At 36.0% G+C, this 21,186-nt stretch overlaps 1 protein-coding gene across 1 annotated transcript in view; it reads right to left on the reverse strand.

Annotated features, from left to right (window-relative positions):
- LOC127831518 (uncharacterized) overlaps window positions 1–21,186 on the reverse strand; it is a 164,474-nt gene that overhangs the window by 83,223 nt on the left and 60,065 nt on the right. Inside the window, exons 29-34 of the mRNA XM_052356502.1 lie at window positions 18,687–18,783; window positions 16,390–16,575; window positions 13,776–13,963; window positions 6,037–6,258; window positions 4,175–4,513; window positions 2,507–2,638 (exon numbers count right to left, since the gene is read on the reverse strand). Coding sequence (XP_052212462.1) covers window positions 2,507–2,638; window positions 4,175–4,513; window positions 6,037–6,258; window positions 13,776–13,963; window positions 16,390–16,575; window positions 18,687–18,783 — 1,164 coding nt within the window. The remainder of the gene's footprint in view (window positions 1–2,506; window positions 2,639–4,174; window positions 4,514–6,036; window positions 6,259–13,775; window positions 13,964–16,389; window positions 16,576–18,686; window positions 18,784–21,186) is intronic.

Consider the following 21,186-nt stretch of genomic DNA (forward strand, 5'->3'; position numbering starts at 1 on the left):
TTTTTGGGCTATTCCTAAGCTGTTTTGGGGCTATTTCTTAGATAGCTGGCTGATTTGTGAGTTTGATACAAAAGGTCTGTTTTTGGACATTGCTTTGATAGCTGTCAGATTGGTAAGCTTAATACTAAAAGGACTGTTTTGGTACATTGCTTTGATAGCTGTCTGATTGGTGAGTTTGATACATACAAAATTGATTAGGGTCATTCTTTGGACAGCGGTCTGACTGGTGTGTTTGATACATACTGAACTGTGAGCTATTCCTAAGATAGCTGTCTGATTGGTAAATTTAATACTTACTAGACTGTTTGGGGGCTTTTCCTTAGATAGCTGTCTGATTGGTGAATCTGATGCATACAAAACTGTTTTTGGGCCATTTATTTGAAAGCTGTCTGTTTGGTGTGTTTGATACATACATAACGGTTTTTGAGTTATTCCTCAGATAGCTGTCTGCTTGTTGAATTTAATACTAAGTAAGCTGCTTTTGGGCTATTCCTTAGATAGCTGTCTGATTGGTTAGTTTGATACTAAAGGGACTGTTTTCGGGCCATTACTAAGAAAACTGTCTGATTTGTGAGTTACTTATACATACATGACTGTTTTGGGGCCATTCCTTTGATAGCTGTTTTATTGGTGAGTTTGATATTTACTGGACTGTTTGGGGCAATTCGTTTGCTAACTGTCTGATTGGTTAGTTACTAATAATTACAGGGCAGTCTTGCGTTATTCCTTAGATAGCTGTCTAATAAGTGAGTTTGATACTTACTGGACTGTTTGGGGCAATTCGTTTGCTACCTGTCTTATTTGTTAGTTACTAATAATTACAGGGCTGTCTTGGGCTATTCCTTTGATAGTTGTCTTATTGGTGAGTTTGATACTTACTGGACTGTTTGGGGCATTTTGTTTGCTAACTGTCTTATTGGTTACTTACTAATACAAACTGGGTTGTTTTGGGGCCACTCCTTTGATAGCTGTCTGATTGGTGAGTTACAGCTACTAACTGGGCCACTACTTTTAAAGCTGCCTGTTTGGTGAGTTACTACCACCTACTGGACTGTTATTAGGCCACTCCTTTGATAGCTGTCTGATTGGTGAGTTTCTACTACTTATTGGACTGTTCTTGGCAACTCCTTAGATAGCTGTCTGATTGGTGAGTTACGACTACCTACTGGACTGTTCTTTGGCCACTCCTTTGAGAACTGTCTGATTGGTGAGTTTCTACTACTTACTGGACTGTTCTTGGGTCACTACTTTGATAGCTGTAGATTGATGAGTACTAGTACCTACTGGACTGTTCTTGGGTCACTCCTTTGAGAGCTGTCTGATTGGTGAGTTTCTACTACTTATTGGACTGTTCTTGGGTCACTCCTTTGATAGCTGTTGATTGGTGAGTACTAGTACCTACTGGACTGTTCTTGGGTCACTCCTTTGAGAGCTGTCTGATTGGTGAGTTTCTACTACTTATTGGACTGTTCTTGGGTCACTACTTTGATAGCTATATATTGATGAGTACTACTACTTACTGGACTGTTCTTGGGTCACTACTTTGATAGCTGTAGATTGAAGAGTACTAGTACTTACTGGAATGTTCTTGGGTCACTACTTTGATAGCTGTAAATTGATGAGTACTACTACTTACTGGACTGTTCTTGGGTCACTACTTCGATTGCTGTAGATTAAAGAGTACTACTACTTACTGGACTGTTCTTGTGTCACTACTTTGATAGCTGTAGATGGATGAGTACTACTACTTACTGAAATGTTCTTGGGTCACTACTTTGATAGCTGTAGATTAATGAGTACTAGTACTTACTGGAATGTTCTTGGGTCACTACTTTGATAGCTGTAGATTGATGAGTACTAGTACTTACTGGACTTTTCTTGGGTCACTACTTTGATAGCTGTTGATTGATGAGTACTACTACTTACTGGACTGTTCTTGGGTCACTACTTTGATAGCTGTAGATTGATGAGTACTACTACTTACTGGAATGTTCTTGGGTCACTACTTTGATAGCTGTAGATTGATGAGTACTAGTACTTATTGGAATGTTCTTGGGTCACTCCTTTGATAGCTGTAGATTGATGAGTACTACTACTTACTGGACTGTTCTTGGGTCACTACTTTGATAGCTGTAGATTGGGGAGTACTAGTACTTACTGGACTGTTCTTGGGTCACTACTTTGATAGCTGTAGATTGATGAGTACTAGTACTTACTGGAATGTTCTTGGGTCACTACTTTGGTAACTGTAGATGGATGAGTACTAGTACTTACTGGAATGTTCTTGGGTCACTACTTTCATAGCTGTAGATTGATGAGTACTTGTACTTACTGGACTGTTCTTGGGTCACTACTTTGATAGCTGTAGATTGATGAGTACTACTACTTACTGGACTGTTCTTGGGTCACTACTTTGATAGCTGTAGATTGATGAGTACTACTACTTACTGGACTGTTCTTGGATGACTAATTTGATAGCTGTAGATTGATGAGTACTATTACTTACTGGACTGTTCTTGGGCCATTCCTTTGAGAGCTGTCTGATTGGTGAGTTTGTGACAGTCATCCAGAGCACAGATTTACTCATGAAGAAGTCGTCTGGTAACGCAGATAATCCCATGTTGGTCATCTCCACGAGCTGTGTTATATTGAAAAGAGTATAAATAAACTATCAACTATCTCTACATGATGTTATACAATGAGTAGAATATGAATAAACTATCAACTATATCCACAAGATGTTATTCAATACATACAATATTAACCAACTATCAAATATCTCCAAGAACTGTTCTACATTAAAGAAAATATTTACTGTTACCACTCAGATATGAACTTTGATGTACTTGCAGTCCCTTTAAGATAATCAGATTAAATTTAAGACCTTCCTCACAAGGTTCATATAGTTCAGCCTTCATTTTCAATCTAATATAGTATACTGATGAGCAGCAATCAGCATAAACAAACTAAACAGATTGCATTTACTGTTTTATGTTGATTTCATCTTAAAATTTTGGATTTGCTTCTTGGCAGGAAAATGTTAACAAACTATTAAATACACTACATAGTCATCAACATAGAGACATAATTTGATGAGTGATGGAGACTCAATTAAATAACACATGTTGCACGGTCAGAGACATATGCCCCCCCCAACAGGGCTAGAACTCGTGACCCAAATGTCAATAGGGGTCATCTTCTGTCCAAGGGCAATGTGGATGTATCAAGCCAATCCATCAATTTGTTGATGAGTTATTGATTGGAAATTGTTTTCCAACTTTGTGTGATAGTGACCTTGACCTTTGACCGAGTGAACCCACTTTCTATAGGGGTAATCTATTTCCAAGGCCAATGCACATGCGAAGTATCAAGCCAATCGGTCAATTTGTTGACGAGTTACTGATCAGAAACAATTTTCACACATAGTGTGATAGTGACCTTGACCTTTGACCTAGTGATCCCAATTTCATTACCGGTCATCTTTTGTCCAAGGCTAATGCGCATGTGAAGTATCAAGCCAATAGGTCAATTCGTTGACAAGTTATGGATCTGAAAAACACTGGTCTATCTACATTCAGTCTACTCTACCGACAAACAGGCCAACCGACATCCAGCAAAACAATATACCCCTTCTTGGAAGAGGGGCATAATAAGGGACACAAAAATGACCAAGTGAATAAATAAAAAAAGGATGGAAGAATGTTAAATAGATGTGTGTATAAATGTTAGATGAGTTCATGGATATGGGAAGATGGATAAATAAATGGATGAATGATAGATGAATGAATAATATATAAATTTATGCATAAATGATGGATGCACAACTCTTTTGAATCTAATGTAGAAATGCTTGACAGATACGACAATTTCAACTGCTGTTTTTTTTTACACCTAACTCTTTCAATCAGGATTTTATATTCTAAGCTTTAGCAAATCTGAAACTGATAAAAGTTTCTGAAGACAAATTGATGCATACCATAAGCTTTCCAGCCATCCCAATCCCTGAAACTCATAGAAGTTCATGAATACAATTGATGCATACCGTAAGCTTTCCAGCCATTCCAATCCCTGAAACTCATAGAAGTTCATGAATACAATTGATGCATACCATAAGCTTTCTAGCCATCCCAATCCCTGAAACTCATAGAAGTTCATGAATACAATTGATGCATACCGTAAGCTTTCTAGCCATCCCAATCCCTGGAGGAAGGCTCTTCAATTTTGTCATTCTGGGAGTTCTTGGCTGGCCTAGTCGAAACCTCTCCAGGTTTGGAAATCGTGAAAAGAAATCGTCAGGCAACGACTCCAGTGAGGCCAAGGACCAATGGAAATTTGTTACTAACTCATTGTACGGCTCGAAAAAGTCATCTCTGAAAATGTTGTGTTGGTCATCCTTCCAAACATTTCCCCTTGAGTTAAAATGTGCCTTACACAGCGTGCATCCAGAAGTTTTCAAAAGTTTGTGCTTGCTTTCTACAAGGCCTGTCTCCGACTCCAACAGCGACCCATACATCTGTGAAAAGGTTAAAACCTTGCAAAAATGTTCAGACTATGTCCACTTTCAATTATTATGTACAATGCACATACATAGAAAACATATTACTGGGAAGTAGATGATAAAATTTGTTGACAGTGCTGAAAACAATAAGAATAGGAATATTAAAATGTTTAACAAAAACAGCTGATTACAGCTTTTTTGAAGGTGTTTCGGCTATCCAAAATAGTTTGGAATAAGTTAAAAATAGCCATGTTCTTTGTTGTATTATGTAATCGATTATATTTCATTATAAGTAGATAATCATGTCTATATTGATTTGAAAGTCCATTATTACTATTAAAGATATTGTAACAATAATATGACATGTGTCCATAGATGCCACCCCTCCCCCTTGCAGTCTCAAAACTACACTTGTGTCAAAAACAAGCATCTATTTTGTCAACTTTGACCTTCAATTTTGACTTTGACCTTTTAGGTAGGAGATGGATTTTACATGTAACACGCCATCTTATGATTGTTTGACTTTGTTCCAAGTTATTCCAAAATCCATAAATAAATGGCAAACTACCGTAATATTAAAGACAGAAATTTTCAGGGTCAATTTGACATTGACATCTAAGTGTGACCTTGACTTATGAGGTAAGGAGACATGTGATAGATGTCACATGTCATCTTACGATGGATAACATAAATTTTGTGGTATGTTATTTCAAAATCCATCAATAAATGGCAAGCTTAAAGCAAAGACATGAATGTTCACACTGACACACACACAGAGTGACTACTATATGCTACCCTCATGAGTTAACTCTTTCAGTGCTAGAACCAAATTTTGAAGGCTTTTGCAAACAGTTTGGAACCAGATGAGACGCCACAAAACCTGGCGTCTAATCAGGATCCAAACTGTTTGCTATTCTGATAGTATCTTTGAAAAAAATCAAAGAAAATGCTAATTTAGAAATGCAGCAGACGACATTTTAGCAGACAACAAGCAAATTTGTTGAATTGATATCCCCCGCCAATATGCTTCTGGACACAAAAGTATTATATTTGACACTGAAAAAAGCATTTCTTCAAGATACAAAGGGCCATAACTCGGTTATTAATGGATGGAGTACAATGCCATTGGGTGTGCATCATCCTCTTATCCATATATATACTCATACCAAGTTTCAATGAAATCTGCCAAAGCACTTCCAAGATATAGCTCCGGACACAAAAGTGCCAGATGGAGGGACGGAAGGACGGAAAGACGGACAACGCCAAAACAATATCCCTCCGCCTATGGCGTGGGATAACAAATTTCCCAGCATGCAAAGGGTTAAGTTTCAATGGCATGCATCAATACCTGTAGTTGAAACAGTGATAGGGATATGTTGCACCTTAACCTCCACAAAACGTCTAAGTACAAAAATGGGCATCATTGTGCTAAATATATAATGTATAGGTTGCACGTTTACCTGACAAAGAGCATAACAGACAATTGTTTGAGTAGTATAGCATGCACTAATATGTGAATAGTCGATCTATAAATGCACCTGTAAATTCTCCTTGTCCTTGTGGGCAATGGAATGTTTCATGTCATTGCCTGTATTGTCCTTTGTTAATGCCACTCCTCCCCATGTTGTACTGTACACGGCACACAGCGAGGTGTACGTTTGCAGCAGACGGTACAAAAGGACCTCTAAATGCCTGCGAGAGAACTGATAGCTGTCTCCAGACGCTTGCACCATGAATTTCTCATACGATGGAAGCAGTAACTAAGGCACAAAAATAAATATATTTACTATTGGTTATATTATGCACAGACATATATGAGAATTCCTCTGGGTTTAATGCATATGCATCAAGTGCCCGCTGAATGGTATTTTTTGTTTTAATGAAGTTTCTACTTAGCATTAATCTATTTTTGGTGGAAAGTGTTTTCCTAGGTAAGCTTGTGCAGACTGCACAGGCTAATCTGGAAAGACCCTTTACGGACATGTATAAAGCCCAGTGCAGACTGCACAGGCTAATCTGGAAAGACCCTTTACGGACATGTATAAAGCCCAGTGCAGACTGCACAGGCTAATCTGGAAAGACCCTTTACGGACATGTATAAAGCCCAGTGCAGACTGCACAGGCTAATCTGGAAAGACCCTCTACGGACATGTATAAAGCCCAGTGCAGACTGCACCGGCTAATCTGGAAAGACCCTTTACGGACATGTATAAAGCCCAGTTTTCCCAGAGCAAGACTAGTTTACATTCACTTTGGGTTGTAAATCTGGAAAAACTCATTGCCCACATGTATTAAGCCCAGTTTTCCCAGGTATGGCCCATTTAATTTAAGTGCCTTGAATCAAATTCATCACTTAAATACACAAAAGAAAACAAGAGTTGTCTCCATCAGAAGACATATGCCCCCAAAAAACTTAAACCTAAAACCTTTTTCGAAACCTAAACGCAGATTTTGAAACCTAAAAGCGGGCCCTAAGTCCAAGGTCAAGGTCAAAGGGATCCAAATTTGTGTGCGTATGGTAATGCCTTGTCCATATACACATGCATACCAATGATGAAGGTTACATGTACATCTGAAGCAACATAAAAGTTATCAGCATTTTTCCAGCCAAAACGCAATATTTTTATGATTCAAGGGCCATAACTTAGAAGTGCCAGGATAAATATGGCTGATTATCAAACATAACATAGATTTCATTGCCTTACACATTTTTATGAAGTTTGGTGAAGATCCTATGATAATGCTGGAGTTATTGAGCGGAAACAAGAAAAAACTCAATTTTTTTATGATTCAAGAGCCGTAACTCAGGAGTGTCTGAGTCAATTTTGCTGATTATCGAACATGTCTTAGATCTTATGACTTAACACATTTTCACGAAGTGTGGCGAAGATCCTATGACATTTGCTCAAGTTATTGAGGGGTTACGAGAAAATACCCAATTTTACGATGATTCAAGGGCCGTAACTTGAAAGTGTCTAGGTCAACTTGGCCAATAATCAAACTTGACCTAGATGTTATGGCCTTACACATTTTCATGAAGTTTAGTGAAGATCTAATGACAATTGTTTAAGTTATTGAGCGCAAAAGAGAAAAAACACAATTTAATAATGATTCAAGGGCTGTAACTCAAGAGTGTCCGGGTCAACTTGGCCGATTATCAAACTTGACCTAGATGCTATTGCCTTACAAATTTTCATGATGTTTGGAGATGATTTGATGACAATTGCTTGACATTTTTAAGCGGAAATGAGAACAAGAGGGCCTGAAAGGCCCAAAGTCGCTCACCTGATAAATAGAAATGACATGTTCTTTGCAGCCCAGGATATCAATGGAACAAATGTTATAACAAAGTTTCATGAAGTATGAACAACACATGGCCCCCTGGTGGCCATGTTTTTTTTTAACAGACCAGGGGTGGTATTCCAGAAACATCTTAAGTCATCTTTTTTAATAATTTCACTTAAGTTCAAAAATTCTTTGTATTTTTTTAATAAATAAGGAAACACATGTTTTTTGGTATTCTTAAAATAACATTGGCATAATGATGTTAGTTAAATGTACCATATAACACTTAAGTAAATAAAATAAATAAAATTTAACTCAAGATGCTTCTTGAATATGACCCCTGAACCATTTTTGAACTCTTTAAAGATATGTCCAAATTTCATGAAGATTGGGCGATAAATGTGTCTTCTAAACTGTTGAAATGTTTTCATTTTATACAATGTACTGAAGCGCTTCACATGTCATGCCGGCTATCAAATTAAAATGAAGTCAACAATTTTAATTATTAATATTTATCCCATTTTCACCGCGACATTGACGGTATAACACGTTGTGGAATATACTTTCTTGTATTCAACACTGTGGAATATACCTGTCGCGTGCACGGACTACTTTTTAAATGACGTCATGCGATATGCGCTAAAATTAGGTCGATATTGTTTGGTTCATTGATCGAATTATAAGGTCACCCATAAGAAGAAAATGTGCAAATTTTGCAGAAAAAAATATATATGACATATTCACCAAAAGAAATGTTGAAATAAAATATAAAATTACACGATTTTTGTTTTGTTATTTTTTATTTATATTTACTTTACCACTGAATAATTTTTCATAAGAAACAAAGTCGACAAAACTTAAGCTCAAAATTATACGACCTTCAACCTTTAAATCTAGTCATATGACATAATTTTTCGCCATCCGTATAATGAATCAGCTGATTGATGGCGTCATAAATTGACATACTTATTGCTTCATTTTCCCCATTTTTTTGGACGATTTATTTTAAACGCGACTTATATCACATGTTTTCTACATGTACTGTATGTCGACATATCTGAATTGTCAATTGATCACATTTTCCTTATTTCGTGTAATGTGCATTGTTTATAACCAAAGCATATACTTTTGACATTTAACTTAAATATTAAGAATGTACAACAAGCCATACACATATCGCACAGTTCATGAATAATCTGCTTTCCTTTTTAATTCACGTAAGGCATAGAGCTGTGTAAAGTATAAGATGGTAAAAATAGCACCACACTGGAATCGGGAACAACCCATTTTGTACACGGGTATTTTCTACTCATTTATCTGTTGTGTACTGGAATGTTTTCCATTCTTTGTGTATTTATATATTAAATTATTTTCTCGTACAATAAGGGCATTTACCATAGATAAATAAAACATTGTGCAAGTTTAAACATAATTATGTTTGTATGCAGAAATCTGCAAATGCAACCGAGTTTACCAACGGCTATTATTAGATAAACTGCTCCGGTTCATTTGAACAGCAGTAATGTAGAGTACATGACGTAGCGTGTGACGAAGAAGAAAGTTTATCGCGTTCATAAACTCATTTGAATAAAGTGATAGAATGGCATGAGGGTCTTTATTTAACTATGCTAAAATAATTATTGAAGACCCTGGATGCAAAATCGTCAATTATTGAGTTAAATGGATTATTAAATGGATTTTAAAGGATAATTAAAGGTAAGATACTAGTTCTTACGTGTTTTGATTTTTGTTTGTACTTTTGTCGTTCCCTGTTCTCGGGGAAATGTTTTAATATGGCCCATGTCATGGGCGCCATTGATGCATCGGATCACACACGGCATACCCATAACATTATATAAAAAACACGTTCTGCGCGTCCTTAAATTCGTCGTCCGAAGTCGGAAAACGTATTGCCCTGTATTATATTTTGTCAAATAAAGTGTCAGTCGCTGCAATTGTCTGTTTACTCGTCAAAATTGTCAAGGTCTTCGATAGCTAAAGAAACTTCAGCGTGCAGTTTATTTAGACTATTGACAGACCTGTACAAAGTCGCGCCAGTCAAAAATCATAAAAAGCAACATTTAAAGTTATGGTAGCCAGAACTAGGTCGTCGATGGTGTACATGTATGTTGACATCGACAGCATTTTGTCAGGAGCAATCGCCGCCATATTGGATTTTGATCATTTTCTTTCGAAAATAAAATGATTTATAGTCAAGTAAAATCTTCTTTTCGCGGTCGTAATGTGTTAAAATTCGCATACTGCGTAAAATTAAATGTAGGCATATGGTGATATTTTTACTTGTTTTACAGTTTGTGTGATTTTTTTAAAGACTATTTTGCGTACCAGAACAAATACATGTATATCACTACGCATGGTTACATTTGTTAGATTTTAAGCGCTTTTATGACTGAATTAAAATTATTAGTAAGGTTATTAGATCTATTTTTGTTAAATGTCACGTTGAAAAAATCAAATGGGATAAATAGAATACTAGGATTAGCGTTGAATACAGAGAAGTTTATGTTGCTCGGCTCAAACACCGAAAGCGCTCGCCAAGGCTCGCGCTTCCGGCGTTCTAAGCCTCGCAACATAAACTTCTCTGTATTCAACGCTAACCTAGTATTCTCTATGTAACTAAACTATTTTTATTCTTTCCAAACATTCATCATTTATACTTAAGCAATAATGCAAACAATACAAACAATTAATACAGAAAAACAGTTCATAAACTTTCAAAAGTTAATCATAGTTAAAACAAGGTTTCGAAAACAATCATACTTTTTCATGTCTAAACTTGGTCAACAGTTTGTGTTCTGTATGAGGCAAATGCCTGTATAAAGCACAAGGATAAACAAACACCCATGATCACTATAACTGAATTTACTCAAAAACTTCACTTTCACAAAACAAATAATTAAGAACTCGCTTTCATTGTATAATTCACTTAAGTCTAATGTAAGACACTTAAAGAAAACAAACAGTTTAAATCCATTTCTTCGGCTTTGATTAATCAATTATAACTTGCCTTAATCACAACACACTACATTTGTAAGTCACTTTAATTAAAAGACTACCGGTAGCTGCATGAGATCTGTCATTTAATGAATTCACCATGTTCACTAATCACTTATTAAAAACACTAACTTGTTGTTGCATAAATTCACTAAGTCATGTTCTTTATTAAATCACTGACTCAATATTTTCACTAAGAGAAAAAAAAACTAAGTCACTTTGCCTTACATGTAGTTATCATTTAATTAATAATCGCACTTAGTTAAAAGAACTAAACTAACTCCACTAACTTAACATTCCCAGTTAGTGAAACACAGTCATTAATTCATTTAGAGAAAAATAAGACTAAGTCACTTTTACTTGGTGAAATTTCAACTTAGAACATTAAACTCACCTCCAAGATAAAACTAACAGTTGCTACACTAAACAGGCCTGGCAGATTAGTAATTCATTAACCCCAAACTTTCAATTAGTGGACTAACTCTTTCACCTTAGAGCCAGGGGTCTATACATGTTTATGTTGAAATATGAGTCTGTCACTTGAATACTCAGATTTTTCAAGTGATTAGTTCTTATGGGATAGGCCAACAATGTGCTAGTTCCCTGATTCTGATAACCAAGGTAAACATCCAATCAAATGAGAGCATTGCTATTCTTAGTATCCAGGTAAAGATAAGCATTGGTCAAAAGAGATGCAGCACTGCCCATGATGTAAACTATCTGCATGATCCACACTTACAGAGAGTTTAAAGCATTTATTTCATTTCCTAAGAATTATCACACAATGAATTTATACCTGATCTTTCATTAAAGAATTTATAAGTTATTTACTATCATTAATGAATTTGAAAGTTGTTAAAAATTGTAATTTAAAGAATCATTAATGTAAGAATAAAAACAAAGTAAACAATTACAAGGCAGGCGTTACAATACATATAAAGAAAACTGACCCTGGTGGCCATGTTTTTCCATTGATCAAGACCATTTTCAAACTCGTCCGATACATCCATATAACTTACGTTTTGACAAAATTTCATGATGATTAGCCAAAAAATGTGACTTCTAGAGTGTTCACAAGCTCTTTTACTATTTAAATATAGGCGAAAAGACCACCCCCCTGGCGATCATGTTTTTTTTACCGATCCAAACCATTTTCAAACTCAACTGTCGTATCCAGTAAACAAATGGTCTGACCAAATTTCATGTAAATGTGGCCTCTAGAGTGTTAACAAAGTTTTACTATAGCCATATTAGGAAAAATGCCCCGCCCCCTGGCAGCCATGTTTTTAAACCAACCAGCATCATTTTTTTAATCATCCACTATATTATTGGGATGAATCTTCTGACAAAGTTTCATGAAGATCGGACAATAATTGTGGTCTCTAGAGTGTTAACAAGATTTTACTATAGCCATATTAGGAAAAATGCCCCGCCCCTTGGCAGCCATGTTTTTCAGGCAAACGTAACCATTTTCCAACTCATCAAAGATATCATTGAGACTTATTGTATTACCAAATTTCATGAAGGTTTTACTATAGCCATATATAGCCATATAAGGAAAAATGCCCCGCCCCTTGGCAGTCATGTTTTTCAAGCAAAAGTAACCATTTTCGAACTCATCCTAGATATCATTGAGACTAATCTTCTGACCTAATTTCATGAAGATTGGACAATAAATGTGGCCTCTAGAGTGTTAACAAAGGTTTTACTAAAGCCATATAAGGAAAACTGCCCCTCCCCCTGGCGGCCATGTTTTTATACTGATCTGGACCATTTTCGAAATCATCCGAGATATCTATAAAATCAATGTTTTGACTAAGTTTCATGATGATTGGGCAAAAATTGTGACTTCTAGAGCGTTCACAAGGTTTCTCTATAGCCATATAAGGAATACTGCCCCGCCCCCTGGCGGCCATGTTTTTAAACGGACCAGAACCATTTTTGAACTCATCCAACATATCATTTAGACAAACAGTTTGACAAAGTTACATGATGATTGGGCATCAAATGTGATTTCTACAGTGTTCACAAGGTTTTTCTTTTTTTTGACCTAGTGACCTAGTTTTTGACCCAGCATGACCCAGTTTTTAACTCAGTCGAGGTATCAATGGGCAAAAGCTCTGAATAAATTTCGGCCAATCCGCGCCAGCTTTTTAAAAGTACATCAACCAATAAAAACGCCGCTTTTTAAACAGCGTTAGGCCCATCCATGTAAAGCACTGCGTCTTTTTAACGCTTCTTATAAATGTTAGATATTTTTAAACCAAAAGATTTTTATTAAGGCACTGCACCAACACTGCAATGTTTTATATTTATACCAACGGTACAGCCCAGTAAAATCGGGCTGTCCATTTTATGGCCGTTTTCGGCTTTTTTATGCAGAGTTCTATGTTAAGCAGTGTGCTCGGGCAATGGTTTTTAACCGAAGTCCAGAGGGTAAATAACCCCATTAGTCAGTCATGAAGATCAGACAATAAATGTTGCCTCTAGTGTGTTCACTAGGCAAAATGTTGACGACGAACGACAGACGACGCACGACGGGCATAAGGCGATCACAAATACTCACCATGAGCATTTTGTGCTCAGGTGAGCTCAAAACCTAATTTTATAATGATTCAAGGGCCGTATTTCAAAAGTATCTGGGTCAATTTTGCCGATTATCGGACTTTACCTAGATGCTATTGCCTTCCAAATTTTCATGATGTTTGGTGAAGATCTGATGACAATTGCTTGACTTATTGAGCGGAAACTAATCCGGACGGAAGGACTAACTTACTGACTAACGGACGGTGCAATTTAAATGTTCCCCAAGCACCAATGTTCTGGGGGCATAAACAATACATTAATCATTTAGCCTAGGTTACAAATTTCCCACCATCATTTAATTAATTAACAGATTATAGGCACAAACACTTGTAACTGTATGAAGTAAAATGCAGCTCAGGTAAGCTCATAAAAAGTGAGGCATTTCACAAACCTTTGATGAGATGAGTGCCACATAGGTCCACACATTATTTCTGTCCGAGTACTTGAGGTCAAAGGTCAGGGGCTGCGACGGTTTGATGCCAGGAATGTCTACAAAATGTACGGGCACCCGGAACCTGACCTTCGATGAGCTGCCCTTACCATATTCATCCTGTGTTTGCATTATGTCCAGAAGCTCCGCTGAAACAGGAACCATAAGGTTACAATCTACTAAAAAAGGTTCATGTGGACCTGTACTCAGGAAATAAAACAAAGCGCATCAATTGAAGATAGGTTGTTATGGTTTAAACACTAGTTGTTGTATTGTTCGGCATGATTGTGTCAAGTTCTTTAATGCATACAGCATACATGACATTTTTTTATTGTTTAAAATAATTCAGTTAAGAAAGTTCTTTCAGAAAAGGTATGGTAATGGGGCTATGCGCAAAATGATGCATTTATTTTATTTGAATTTTATTCGATTTTGGATAATTGAAATATATAAGAAAAATATTAAGTATAGTTACCATAAACAGTGCTCAACAGATATATCAATCACATAATAACAGATGTTGGGAGTACTCCTCTAGATATAGATGTGATTGATATCCGGATCCACCAAATAGATTGTAAAAACAAAAAAGTGCTACTCAAATCAGATGATCTTTTTTTCCTAAAAACAATTTAATTACACTGAATGTGGTCTGTTACAAGCACTGATTGAGGACCAACAACCAAATGAAAGTTCAACACAAGTCTATCTGATAGTATTAACCCTTTGCATGCTGGGAAATTTGTCGTCTGCTAAAATATCGTCTGCTGAATTTCTAAAGTTATCATTTTCTTTTTAAAAAAAATCAAAGAATACTTTCAGACTGCCAAACAGTTTTGATCCTGATGAGATGCCACATTTTGTGGCGTCTCATCTGGATCCAAACTGTTTGCAAAGGCCTTTAAAATTTGGTTCCAGCACTGGAAGGATTAATATCCTGCTTAATGAAATAAAATTTACTATGTATCTTCTTTTACAATTAATATGTACCAAAAGCTTTTTTAAACCTATTTCAACGCATATTTCTTTGTAAAGATTTCCTTATGAAGTTTTTGTGTATGTGTCAAGTTAATGGAGAGCTTAGAAAACATAATACAACTCTATTTACATGAATTGAAACATAGCCAATGAGCTTACATTAATTGAAACATAGCCTTTGAAATTACATGAATTGCAACATAGCCTGTGCACTAACATGAATTGAAACATAGTCTATGAACTTACATAAATTGGAACAGCCTGAAAACTAACATGAATTGAAACATAGCCTGTGCACTTACATGAATTAAAAAAAAGCAAATTAATTTACATGAATTGAAACATAGCCTGTGCACTTACATGAATTGAAACATAGCCTGCGCACTTACATGAATTGAAACATAGCCTATGAACTTACATGAATTGAAACATAGCCTGTGCACTTACATGAATTGAAACATAGCCAATGAACTTACATGGATTGAAACATAGCCTATGAACTTACGTGAATTGAAACAGCCTGTGCACTTACATGAATTGAAACATAGCCTGTGCACTTACATGAATTGAAACATAGCCTGTGCACTTACATGGATTGAAACATAGTCTATGAACTGACATAAATTGGAACAGCCTGTGCACTTACATGAATTGAAACATAGCCTGTGCACTTACATGAATTGAAACATAGCCTATGAACTTACATGAATTGAAACATAGCCTGTGCACTTACATGAATTGAAACATAGCTGATGAACTTACATGGATTGAAACAAAGCTGATGAACTTACATGGATTGAAACATAGCCTATGAACTTACATGGATTGAAACATAGCTGATGAACTTACATGAATTGAAACATAGCTGATGAACTTACATGGATTGAAACATAGCTGATGAACTTACATGGATTGAAACATAGCCTATGAACTTACATGGATTGAAACATAGCCTATGAACTTACATGGATTGAAACATAGCCAATGAACTTACATGAATTGAAATATAGCCTATGAAATTACATGGATTGAAACATAGCCTTTGAACTTACATGGATTGAAACATAGCTGATGAACTTACATGAATTGAAACAGCCTGTGCACTTACATGAATTGAAACATAGCTGATGAACTTACATGAATTGAAACAGCCTGTGCACTTACATGAATTGAAACATAGCCTGTGCACTTACATGAATTGAAACAGCCTGTGCACTTACATAAATTGAAACATAGCTGATGAACTTACATGAATTGAAACATAGCCTATGAACTTACATGAATTGAAACATAGCCTATGAACTTACATGGATTGAAACATAGCCTATGAACTTACATGGATTGAAACATAGCTGATGAACTTACATGGATTGAAACATAGCTGATGAACTTCCTTGAATTGAAACATAGCCTATGAACTTACATGAATTGAATCATAGCCTATGAACTTACATGAATTGAAACATAGCTGATGAACTTACATGAATTGAAATATAGCTGATGAACTTACATGAATTGAAATATAGCTGATGAACTTACATGAATTGAAACATAGCTGATGAACTTACATGGATTGAAACATAGCTGATGGACTTACATGGATTGAAACATAGCCTGTGAACATCAATGTCCGTGAATATCTGTGAGATGTTTGGAAATGCCATCCTTCTGTCTGACAACTGTTCTGGAAGCATTGTGTAGAGGTACACCCGCTCTGTCATTTCTAGCGTCTTCTCCCACTCAAGGATATGTCTCGAAGCATTCACGATCTGACGCTCTTGAACTGAAAGGAATTCATTTGAGAAACCCTCTGTGAAAAGGAGGTTTACTGCATGTCCATAAAGTGTCATGCCAGATTAGCTTATGCAATCTGCATGATGTTCTTGTTTAAAGAACGCCTCTTTTAAGTAAAATAGAGAGTTTTATGTGAGTTTTGGCTAAAGATCAAGTTTATCATGCGAGGCTTAGAACCGATGTAGGAGAGGCTTGCCGAGCGCTAACATGGTTCGTGCCAAGCATGATAAACTTGATCTTTATCCAAAACTCACATAATATTCTATTTATCCTATTATTTTGTGGTTGTTTATCGTTCAAAAAGAGTAAAAAATACTCTAAAATTCAAATAAACAGCGCTGGTTTTCCAAGTTGACTCCAAAGTGTTTGTTTACTTCAACGTCATCATTTGCTATGACGTCACATTGAAACATATAGTGTTCTAAGATAGAGATCGGAAAACCATGGTCTAAAAATAGCGATAGTATAAAGGTAAAGTTTATACGATCGTTGTTATACTATCGATTTTCATCTGGTAATAGGATAAAATCCAGTTTATGTGAAGGGTGTCATCCCTGATAAGCCTGTGCAGACATTTTACGCAAAAGCATTTAATCCCCTTTTCACAGAGTCAAATATGAAACAAATGTGCTGGCTTCTTCCAAACACTGCCAACAATTAGTGGTTTGTAACCAAGGTCAATAATGTGTCATGTGTGTCATAGACATTATTTTTATATGTAAAGTCTGCCTTGCACAATATTATGTGAAGCATGACAGGAACTCATGTAGATTAAAGCCATTATTCCAAAGACCTAACTTGTCTTTTAAATTTCCTCTAATACATCACTAAAATTGCATATAACTAAAATCATCCTCGCCACAGCCACCACTGCCACCACTATTACACCAAAATCAATTATCACAATCACCATCATGATAATCATCGTAATCACCACCACTACCATATCATCATCAATATTATCACCATCACCACAACCACATTAAGCCTTTCCTACAAAGAAGCAAAAAAAGTATTTTGCAACCAGAATAAAACTAGAGCTTTGTCACAGACGTGATGATTACCGCCACATGTCGCATTGACACATAATAGTGTGCATGTTGTCTTCACAAAAACAGTTTTTAAAATGCACTAAGTGACCCCGTGACCTAGTTTTTGACCCGGCATGGCCCATGTTCGAACATGACCTACACATCATCTAGATACAACTTCTGACCAACTGTGGTGAAGATAGGATGTTAACAACCTGAATGAGAGAATAGACACCATGTGCAATGTTTAAAACACACTTGAATTAAAGAGCGGACAATATGATCAATACTTAAAACGCACTAAGTGACCCAGTGACCTTGTTTTTAACCCGACATGACCCATATTTGAACTTGACCTAGACATCATCTAGATACAACATCTGACCAAGTTTGGTGAAGATCAGATGAAAAGTACTTGAATTAGAGAGCGGACAACATGCTCAATGTTTAAAACGCACTAAGTGACCCCGTGACCTAGTTTGTAACCCGACATGACCCATATTCGAACTTGACCTAAACATCATCTAGATACAACATCTGACCAAGTTTGGTGAAGATCGGATGAAAAGTACTTGAATTAGAGAGCGGACACTGAATACACACCGACCGACTGACAGACTGATCGACCGACAAGCTCACTCCTATATACCCCCCTAAACTTCGTATGTGGGGGTATAACCAGAACAACCTGTGAGTAACTCGCAGTCTGTTCAGGTTTTATGCTGTTTGCTGCTCATCAGTATATAAGGGTTCAAAATGAAGCCTTTAAAACTTGAATTTAATAGTAACAAAGGTCTTTAACTAAATTTAACTTTCTGTGGGACTACAAATGATAAAAATATGTATCTAAGAGGTAAAGGGTTAACCATTTGCATGCTGGGAAGATTGTCGTCTGTTAAAATGTTGTCTGCTGAATTGCTAAAATAAGCATTTTCTTTAATTTTTTTAAAGCATACTATCAGAATAGCAAACAGTTTGGATCCTGATGAGACGCCACATTCTGTTCCAGCACTAAAAGAGTTAACTACCACCAATACCATCGTCATGATAATCAACACAAAGGAGCTACCAGTGAGTCTGGTGACTTGCTGGACACATCTGCTGAAGCTTCGTAGCATGTTGAGTTTCCACTCTGGATGCAGCAGTCGCATAATCTTCAGGCTTCCCTAATATCATAAGGTTGTCAATAAATATTTGTTTTGTTATTTTAACATCTTTTTAAAGAAACTACATGGTTACTTTCTTTTGGTGAAATAAGCATTTCTGTATGAAAATGTAAGTGTTCAGTTGTTTATTTTGTTTAAATATATTATTTCAATTTACAGATATTTTAATGCATAACAAAATTGTTAAATATTTGTGCTGATATGGTAAACCTAAGGTCACCCTCTTTATCTTAAAGAGTAGATTTGTTTGCATTGTTTAAATGTAGTTAAATTATTTGACTTACAAAATTGATTATAGTATAGCCTTAGTTAACAATTCATCCAAACATTGTGATGCGTGGAATAAATTTGGGCTATGCTCTGTGAAAAAGGGGTTTAATGTATGTGCGTAAAGCGTCGTCCCAGATTAGTCTGTTCCATTCCCACAGGCTTATCAGGCACAACACTTTCCGCTTTAATGATATTTTTTTCGTTTAAAGAAAGTCTGCTCTTAGCATAAAAACCAGTTTAACCGGAAAGGGTTATGCTTTATCAGCCTGTGTGGACTGCACAGGCTAATATGGGAAGACACCTTAAGGCACATGCATTTAACCCCCTTTTCACAGGATACGAGGCTTATCAATAATTGAGTAGAAGCAGAACCAAATTGTTTGCGATTGATATATGTCATAGCTACTCACTGGCAAACTAGTTTGTCTACTCACTGGCAAACTAGTTTGTCAATTTAAAATTATTTGGCCTTTCATAAGCAACAGCCTACACAGCAAATACTAAGTTGCTATATGCATAGGAGGGAATTCTGGAAACATTATATTGTTATATCATCCATATTTCTTTTGTTTATGCATGTCAATGATTCAGTTATTGTATGGGCTATACTTTATCTGTCAATCATCTACTTTCTGGGCTTAGCCACTAGCAGAAGCATGTAAATGATGTAAGTATATTCATTAAAAACATGAACAAGTACATGGTAATATATGGCAGTAAAAAACACTTCACAATATTGTATTTGCAAGCAAAAGAATAGGCACATGATTACCGGTATTTTAACTCTGTCATCAGCTTAAAACAAAATATACGTACATGTACATACAAAGTGATGTTATCTTGTGAAAAACTTACTGTGGAATCATTTGCAAATTTAGCAGAAACCTTTCAATGCATGTATTAACAAAAAAAAATGGCCAAGCAATATATGTCCCCTACAGGCTCCAGCATTGTCAGAAATTCCACCATTGTCAGATTTTTTTGTTGCTGCCATAGCAACCAGAATTTTTGACATAGAAACCAAATGAAATAAGTTACATAATGTCCATACAGCCGTCTATCCATGTTTCAAGTTTCATGAAAAAATATGAAGAACTTTAAAAGTTAGCGCAGGATCCAGAAAACCTATATTTTCAGCAGTATTTCTAGTCTATTTGTTGCCATAGCAACCATAATTCTTGACGTAGGAACAAAGTGAAATGATGTGCATAATGTCCAAATGGCCATCTATCCATGTTTCAGGTTTCATGAAAAAATATGAAGAACTTTTAGAGTTATTGCAGGATCCAGAAAAATGTGACAGACACACAGAGCGCAAACCATGTAGGAGACAAAAACTGGAATAATGCCCCATTGTATGCAGTTTGTTTTATCAACGTCTTATATGTAACATTCTTTGGTGAAAATTGTCTTATTCCCGCCTGTGAAAAACTGGAAAAATTGCTCCTTTTTTTCTTATGTATTTTACACCTGCCGGTATTTCATCTACGTCTCCTATTAAGACCTTAAATCTCGAAACTCATGGGTACATGAATTTGACGACTTTAACACTAAAATAACCACACACTAGATATCTGGAAAAATGGAAACAAATATAAATTATAAAAGTACATCTAATAATTGTTTCAAAAGTTTTATTTGAAGTCAGTGTTATTTCAAAGTCTTTTACCGGTCCTGAATTTTGATACTAAATGACTTTTTAAACACATGAAAAGTAGTTAAGGTCGGTAGAACCTAGGGCGACTTTAAACTGTTCTGCACTTAAATGTTAGACAGCGCAAGTAAACAAGTTTTCGTAGGCACTTATTTAAAATCTGTCTGCAGGACACAACTTGATTACTCTGCAGGCACCCAGTAAGTAAAAATCGATGTTTTAATGCACGTCCCTTGTGAGGAAGTGAGTGTTCCTGCTGTTGATACTGATTTATAACAAAATATAGTAAGAAATTCATCTCACTTAACCACAACAATATATTGCAATTTCATCCTTTACCAGACAGTGCATCAATATGAACCATTTCCTACTCACAAGCAAAGTGAAAATGGCAAAGTCTGTTCAGATTTTATGCTTTTTGCTTCTAATCAGTACTGTAGTGTTTGAGATGGATCCTTTAAAAGTTAAATCTTGCAAGA

This window comes from Dreissena polymorpha, chromosome 5, assembly GCF_020536995.1.
Source record: "Dreissena polymorpha isolate Duluth1 chromosome 5, UMN_Dpol_1.0, whole genome shotgun sequence".
Classification (NCBI taxonomy): Eukaryota; Metazoa; Mollusca; class Bivalvia; order Myida; family Dreissenidae; genus Dreissena; species Dreissena polymorpha.